Raw genomic sequence first — 7,658 nt, forward strand, 5'->3', positions numbered from 1 at the left:
ATTAATTAATAGTGATACATTGGGGGGGGGTTATGTATAAAAAAGAGCTGTTTTGGTTTTATCCCCATAGCAACCAATAGAAGAGTGCAATCAGGAGGCATATACATTTGGTTTCCGTGGCGACAAAACCACTTTTCAAACTTTGCAAGAGAATCGCTTTTCATCCATGAAGACGGATACTTTTTATGTTATAACGGCATGAACAAAAAGTCTTTATAGAAATATTTTACTTCACTTTCGGATCCTTTTAAAGTATCATCAAAACTCAATCCGTTGCCTTAGAGACAGGAGCCATATTGCCTAGCTCATGTCTACCTGTATTAGCCTCTACCACTTCTGCTGGGAGGCTGTTCTACCACCCCCTTGGTAAGGTAAAAGTTGTGTAGATAAAAAAAAAAAAAACTAAAAACATCTCAAATTTTAATAGATATCACCCGGATGATCTTGGCCCTTCTTCGTGGGTAATGGTTCGGCCTAGCAATGCACAACTCAACATGTTGACCATAAAAGAAACTCTTAGATAAGTAACAAAATCTTATTAACTTTCACCTTCACGCTGTTACCAAAGAAGAGTAAATGAAGTGGCTTTTATAACCCAAAACGTGATTGCATCTGAAAAAGGGACCTCTGTGGTCTGTCTCGCTCTTCAAACACTGATCCACCGATCAATAACTTACTTGAAATATGGCAGTTTGCGCAGCTATGCGAGTTACGGAGAGCTTGACGCCTATAAACATGACATTTAAAATAAACCCAAAGTGCACAGCATGATATGTTTGCGTGTAACTTTTTTAATGCGGGTCCCATTAACACATCTAGCGGTTACAATGACACGCTATCGCAGCGGCTGCTGGGCGGCACGGCTACGTTTTCGGCTCTGACCAAAGCTTGGAAATCGTCCAACCCTATTTTGCCGTCGTGGTTGGCGTCTCCGGTTTTCATGAAGGACTTGGTCTCGATGTCCGTTAAGGTCCTGGCTCCGTGGTTGAAGTTCTTCAGGAACATCTTGAGGTCGACTTCTTCGAGGAAGCCGCTCTTATTCTGGTCCAGGATCTGGAAGACCTTCTTCAGTTCCTCTTTGGTCTTCCTTTTGAGACCTGACTTGGCGATGAAGATCTTCGGGTTGAAGGTTTCAGGTGCGTTGCAGCTCTGGAGAGCGCTGGAGATATCAGCTTCGCTCAGCATGCCGACGAGAGCCATGTTTAAAGCCCGCGTGTGTCTGGGTCGTGACCGTTGGATGGTGGGAAGGGCCGCGGAGATGCTGCGATGTCTGCTGCTTCGAGGCGTGTGAGAGCTCCTGCCAACTGCCAGCAGCGTTTAAATCTCACTGGCATTCTAACAGTTGCCCATAGGCAAAATGGCTGCAGCGACATCGTGCCCAAACCACGGTTGGCCATGGCGGCCGACCACCACTAATGTAACAAAATCCGTAAAACACAAGATGTTTGCGGTGTTCGGCAACTCTGCAGCCCGCTGTCACTTAATTTCAAGTGTGGCACATCTGATCCTGGTTGAGGATGCTGGGAGTTGTAGTCGTGACAATTAGATGCTAGCTTTTTCAGTACTCCGGTACCTGCAGGTTTCTCGCCATCTCTCGTGGTAAACTGCAAGCGATGGTAAAGTGCAGCCCACAGCGGCAACCGTGCCAAGTCTCCAACCGCAAAGAGAGGCACCGCTTCACCTGCTCAGGATTACAACTCCCAGCATGCTTAGCAAATATTCAATAAATCAGGTTACTCTTTCCCCATTCCTGTTACTTGCCAAAGAGCATGTGTGCTATCCTCGCCATCAACCAGCTCCAGCCTTGGTTCATGCAAGTGATCCAGAGGACCTAACAAGAGTCCTTGTGCTTGCTCAGAAAAATGCTTAATTTTTTTATGGGAAAAAAAGCTTTATTTAATTAAAAAAACCTTGTATGGGTGGGAGAAAGAAGGAGCTACCGCTGGGCTTGCGAAGAGTCATTGATCAGCACGCAGGGGAGGAAACACTCCCATTTCGTTGAGGAATCCTCTTAGGGAACTGGCTTCAAATACATATTTAACCTCTGATGGAAGGGCTTTCATGCTGCTGATTGAGGGCCTCAGGAAGCCAAATGTGGCATGAAAATGGGACAATAGAGGAGGCAGGGGTCAAAGGTAACTAATTTCTTTCTTTAGTACAGGTTAAGGAAACCATATTGAAATACGCGTGTACTTTGTATGTTCTTCATTGGCAGAGCTGTAAACTGTCGCTTTAAGTAGGAGAGATGCTATGTTTTATCACACCTCAGCTCACAGTTTAGCGAATAAACCCAGTTATCACTCACCTTTGCCCGGTTAGTAGTTCTGCGTAATTACACGATCTCACCCTGACAAGTTTTATCTAATTAAATGAAATCTGCCACCCTCGTGAGAAGAAACCAGATTGGGCTTTCCCAAGATCTGGAATAAAGTCTAGATCCATTCAAATAAAAGCACCGTGTCGAAGAATAGTAATAAATTATGACAAGCAGCGGCGTAAACTGGCGAAAGAGCTTCTGTCTAACGCGTTTTACCTTTGTGTCTTTTGCCCTAAACTGCCCTGGGGTGATTTAAATGCAAGACGCGTGTGTATGCGTGATGTTTCATGGTTTAAACCTCTTAAAAGTGTTACAGTTCAAGAGATTTGGCACGGTTAGTGTTATTGTGTTAATATTTGAATTTAATAAATTTATTTAAAATGTGTAAACCAACCACGTACCCCAGGACCTAGTGTCCGGGGTAGAATCTTTACTGTTGGCAACAAAAATGGCTTCACGTGTCCGTTATAATATTTACCAGTGACTGGGGCTGATCCGTTTAGTAGATGACGCTGTTGATTTGCTGTACACCAGTTACATGAGACATATAAATAATGAGACATCATAATCTTGCGTTCATGAAACCCCCTAAGCGATCTAAAAAAGGATTCGGATAGTCTAGAATAAACCCAAAGCGCACAGCATGATATGTTTGCGTGTAACTTTTTTAATGCGGGTCCCATTAACACATCTAGCGGTTACAATGACACGCTATCGCAGCGGCTGCTGGGCGGCACGGCTACGTTTTAGGCTCTGACCAAAGCTTGGAAATCGTCCATTCCCATCTTGCCGTCGTGGTCGGCGTCTCCGGTTTTCATGAAGGACTTGGTCTCGATGTCCGTTAAGGTCCTGGCTCCGTGGTTGAAGTTCTTCAGGAACATCTTGAGGTCGACTTCTTCGAGGAAGCCGCTCTTATTCTGGTCCAGGATCTGGAAGACCTTCTTCAGTTCCTCTTTGGTCTTCCTTTTGAGACCTGACTTGGCGATGAAGATCTTCGGGTTGAAGGTTTCAGGTGCGTTGCAGCTCTGGAGAGCGCTGGAGATATCAGCTTCGCTCAGCATGCCGACGAGAGCCATGTTTGAAGCCCGCGTGTGTCTGGGTCGTGACCGTTGGATGGTGGGAAGGGCCGCGGAGATGCTGCGATGTCTGCTGCTTCGAGCCGTGTGAGAGCTCCTGCCAACTGCCAGCAGCGTTTAAATCTCACTGGCATTCTAACAGTTGCCCATAGGCAAAATGGCTGCAGCGACATCGCGCCCAAACCACATAAAACCATCCAAACCAATTAACGCGCGTATCACAGAATAATCATGAAATTACATCATTAGGTAAGTGTGAGTTTGTGAAGCTTGTTACCTTAATAAAAGCACCAAATGTCATTTATTTTTCCATTTTAACCATCTTAAAAGATTTGAAATTTGTATTATGAAGTCTATGGAGGAACGGACTTCATTAGCATCGCCATAAAGCGTCAGCTCAGTGTGGTGTTTGAGCCGACAGCAACGGCGGCCTCCGGATCCGCAGTGAAAAGATGATTTTATCTGCGTTGTTTTCAACACAAACAGCTGTATAAGCTGCTGAAGCGGTTCTGAAGCTTCTGAAATATTTGTAATAGGAAATCGCTGATTAGTCGGATTGTCACTCGTCATGCCACCGGACCCCGCTCACAGAGAGGGAACAGGCCACGTTTAAAGGGGAACTCCCACCATCCAACATTAAGTAACTCATACGTAATGCTTTATCTTAACCCCTTATCCCATCGTTCATTTTGCCTACCTTTCTGTTTCACACAAGTGCTTTCCTACCCGTGATCCGCTGGACGGAGTCTGTCTTCTACTTGAGGTCTGGAATGATGACGTGATGATGTAGGCATGTGATCGTAAAACATTTATCTACATATATATATATATATTGTCTTTATAACTTGTACTTTAAAAGTTGCAGGCTGCTTTCTTGGGATGACCAGCGCTGCTTGCTTTGTCTGCCGACAGCCATTCAGAAGCCGAGATGCTTTGTCGGCATCAGATCCCAGCTGATTGGATGAGATGCCTGCTGACATCATCAGTGCGCTTCTGCACTCCATCAGCTGTCCGGCTAGCGCAGGGGCGTCCAACCTGCGGCCCTCCAGCTGCTGCAGGACTACATCTCCCATACTCCTCTGCCAGGTCCTTAGAGATGTAGTCCTGCAGCAGCTGGAGGGCCGCAGGTTGGATGCCCCTGGGCTAGTGGATACACTTAGTTTTCTGAACATTCAAAGCAGACATAAAATATAAAACGTTTAGTAGTTTAAAAAAGTTTATTGGCTCTCAAAGTTCGGTTATTTAATATTAATCTATTTTTTTCTTTAGTTAAGAGGTTTTTTGCGATTGTGACTTGCAGCCAAACACAGGGAAATGTATAGCCTCCTCGGGATGCAAAGAGTTAAATGGTGTATTGGATATTTTGGAATAATATAACATCAAATTTCAACGCACCTGTCAATCATAAAGGTTGCGTCATTTTTGGGGGGGTTAATGCGTGCAGCAGACTGAAGGCGTGAGAACCTGTTGTGAAACGTGCGATGGGAGCGCTAATAACCCAGATAACGAGAAGTGATTAATAATAAAGGATTTCCTTCTGCTAATAAGGATCATAATTAACAAGTCCGTGTATTCGGAAAGGGGTCGAGTCGGCCCTATTGGGCTACGGCTCATGGTGCGGGAGCCTGAAGGCTTCAAGACCCTCTAACCCACCTCGTCAGTGTGGGGTAAACAGGGCTTCCGGGGGGATACGTTTAATAGAGAAGGGGAAATATTGTGTGAGAACGTTATTCTTGTTTATTCTGGGGTTGTGTATTTACGGGTTTAATAAATCCACCCGTGCTTACACATTACACTGAGCAATACATATACATTAATCCACCCTGTGCGTATGCCGTGGGAGCAGCCACTTCATCCGCAGGATTATTCCTCCCCATTAAGTTATTTGCCACTGTTTGTTTTTTTATTGGTTGAGACTGCCTAAAAGTATCCGTAGATCGATATTATTTAAAAATAACCATCTTCACGGGTAAATTAATAAACTTACTTTTTATTAAAAAAACAACAAGTTGCAGTCAAGCAGTAGCCGCTTTCTTAGCCTAACAGTTTCCCACCCGCTTACTGGGCTGTTGTTCAGATACCTGTAACCAGTCTGCGATACATTTGTTGCGCATGTCCATACACCACCAGGTAATAGAACTCTGACCTTGTCCCAAAGAAACACTTGGAATTGTATCACGGTGTAAATGTATAATATTTTGCTGCAAATTCAGATGTATTGAATCTACTCCTTTATGTCAGAACTTGGATTAGGCAATAATAAAATCTCCAAAATTAACAAATTTATATATTTTTGGGGCGAGTTGAAAGCAGGCTGGGATCTGCTGCCGTCTTAAGGGACGGAAGGACCCCGTTCATTGTTTCTGTTTCGTTTTATAAGATTTGGTGTGGTGCACGCGGACTCTCTGCTGCAAGGAGGAGGCCATCTTCAGCGGTTCTTTCTTCTGCGGAACGTCCTTGGATCTGGGTTTCCACAGCAATAACTGGGCATCCTCGCCGCCGGTTAGCAGAGAGTCATCCTCCGCGTTCCAGTAGAAGGAACGGACCGTAGCCGAATGGCCGCCGCGTAGACTATATAAATGCTTAACGCGGTCGGCGTCGCAGTTTAAGAGGCTGATGTCACCGCTATGAGTTCCACCCACGAGGAGAAGCGCGTCCTCCTTTGCACGATAGAAGCCTCCGATCAGATAGTCGACGGTGCACCCGCTCGCGTGCTCCCTCACATCCTGAACTTTGGACAATGTGATCGGTTCATCGGTATCGACGTGCGCGAGATCCCACCGGTAGAACCCCTCGTCGTGCGTCAAGCAGAAAATCTGCTTATGGTCCTCGCCCGCCCAACCCAGAACGTTCACGGAGGAGTCCGAGTTACAGGTGGCGCTCAACGCGTCGTCTTCGTTATCCTTGCTTAAATCGAACACGTTGACCAATCCGTCCGTGGACCCTGAAGCCACCATGCTCGGGTTCGTCGGATGGAAGCGCACTTGAGTGATGTCATCGTTATGAGACTCGGAATAAACGCCGAGGGGGTCTTTGGATGCAAACTTGCCGTTGGGAGCCCGCGCGTCCCAGAAGACCAGAAAGGAGTCCTCTTCCTCTTTCTCGGTCCCGGCACAAAGAACGAGATCGTTACAGCTAATATCAAAGCTGATGAAGGCGTTGGCGGGGTAGCCGTTGAAGAGCTGCACCGGAGCGGCCCCCGACGTGCGGGCGTCCCAGCTTTTCACAGTCCCGTCGCTACAAGCCGAATACAGCACGCTGCCGTTCGAATGAGAGAACCGGACTCCGCTAAGTACCGCGGGGTGCTCGTTATATTCGTGCAGAAAGGTCATGCTTTCCTTATTATACAATCTGATTGATTTATTGGAACACAAAATAGCGATGACCTGCGTCTGCTGTCCTTCCGCGGGTTCCGAGGTGTCGATGTCGAGTACGTAAGTCATACTGTCTTCCATGGCAGAGCGGTTTGCGATGTGAAGGCAGGACAACTGTTCTTCCAACGTCTCCATGGTCCAAAGCGCTATTTTTTTTCCCCCTTGAAAGCAGAGAGCAACCTAAAAAAAAAAAAAAAAAAAACATTTACTACAACTATTTTATAAGTGGATTTATGTAATTTTCAAACCTATTTGTCACGTCTTGCAGCAAACAGGTTGAAAGCAAAACCAAGCGAATTTGTATATTATGCCCGGAAAAGCCAACTCTTTATATGACAAAACGGGAAATAAAAAGGACGGCATAGCTTTGTTCCAATAAACTCTCTTTATCTGCAGACCTGGAGCCGCCGTTGCTGTCAGTCATGTGATATTTTGGGTGACCTTCCCGGCTCAAACACCACACTGAGCTGATGCTTTATGGCGATGCTAATGAAGTCCGCCCCTCCATTGACTTTCATTAGTCAGAGAGTCCGGCCGGGTGTTTAGTCATTCTATTGTTTCCCACAGGCAGTATGATAAAGAGTATTATTATATTAACCCCTTAAGGACAATGGGCAGTCCCTAAACCCATTGAAAACAATGCATTTTGAGCCCGTACATGTACGGGCTTTGTCATTAAGGGGTTAAAACATAATATATTATGGGACAAAAACTACAATGGGGGTAAAAAGAAGACAGTGCAATATTTTTTTTAAATAAACTTATTTTTAATCTGATACTAAAGAGGGTCAGGAATTTGGTTCCCATGCCAAGAACCCTCGGTGTCTTCTTGTACGGGGTTAGTATATTTACATATTGATGGCGGAGAACATGATTTTTTTTTCTCCCTGT

The 7,658-nt window shown here is 45.5% G+C and overlaps 3 protein-coding genes across 3 annotated transcripts; all 3 read right to left on the reverse strand.

The window, feature by feature from the left end:
• Positions 1 to 822: 822 nt before the first annotated feature.
• LOC128505144 (parvalbumin alpha-like) lies at positions 823 to 1,200 on the reverse strand. The gene has a single exon (XM_053475441.1). The coding sequence runs from the start codon at positions 1,198 to 1,200 to the stop codon at positions 823 to 825; it is 378 nt and encodes a 125-aa protein (XP_053331416.1).
• Positions 1,201 to 2,964: 1,764 nt separating this feature from the next.
• On the reverse strand, positions 2,965 to 3,393 carry LOC128504891 (parvalbumin alpha-like). The gene has a single exon (XM_053475151.1). It carries the CDS (start codon positions 3,391 to 3,393, stop codon positions 3,064 to 3,066), a length of 330 nt encoding a protein of 109 aa, XP_053331126.1. The 3' UTR covers positions 2,965 to 3,063.
• Positions 3,394 to 5,367: 1,974 nt separating this feature from the next.
• Positions 5,368 to 6,945, reverse strand: WDR89 (WD repeat domain 89). Its single transcript, XM_053475148.1, has one exon. It carries the CDS (start codon positions 6,900 to 6,902, stop codon positions 5,748 to 5,750), a length of 1,155 nt encoding a protein of 384 aa, XP_053331123.1. The 5' UTR covers positions 6,903 to 6,945; the 3' UTR covers positions 5,368 to 5,747.
• Between the last annotated feature and the right edge of the window lie 713 nt (positions 6,946 to 7,658).

Source organism: Spea bombifrons, chromosome 9 (assembly GCF_027358695.1).
Source record: "Spea bombifrons isolate aSpeBom1 chromosome 9, aSpeBom1.2.pri, whole genome shotgun sequence".
NCBI classification, from domain to species: Eukaryota; Metazoa; Chordata; class Amphibia; order Anura; family Pelobatidae; genus Spea; species Spea bombifrons.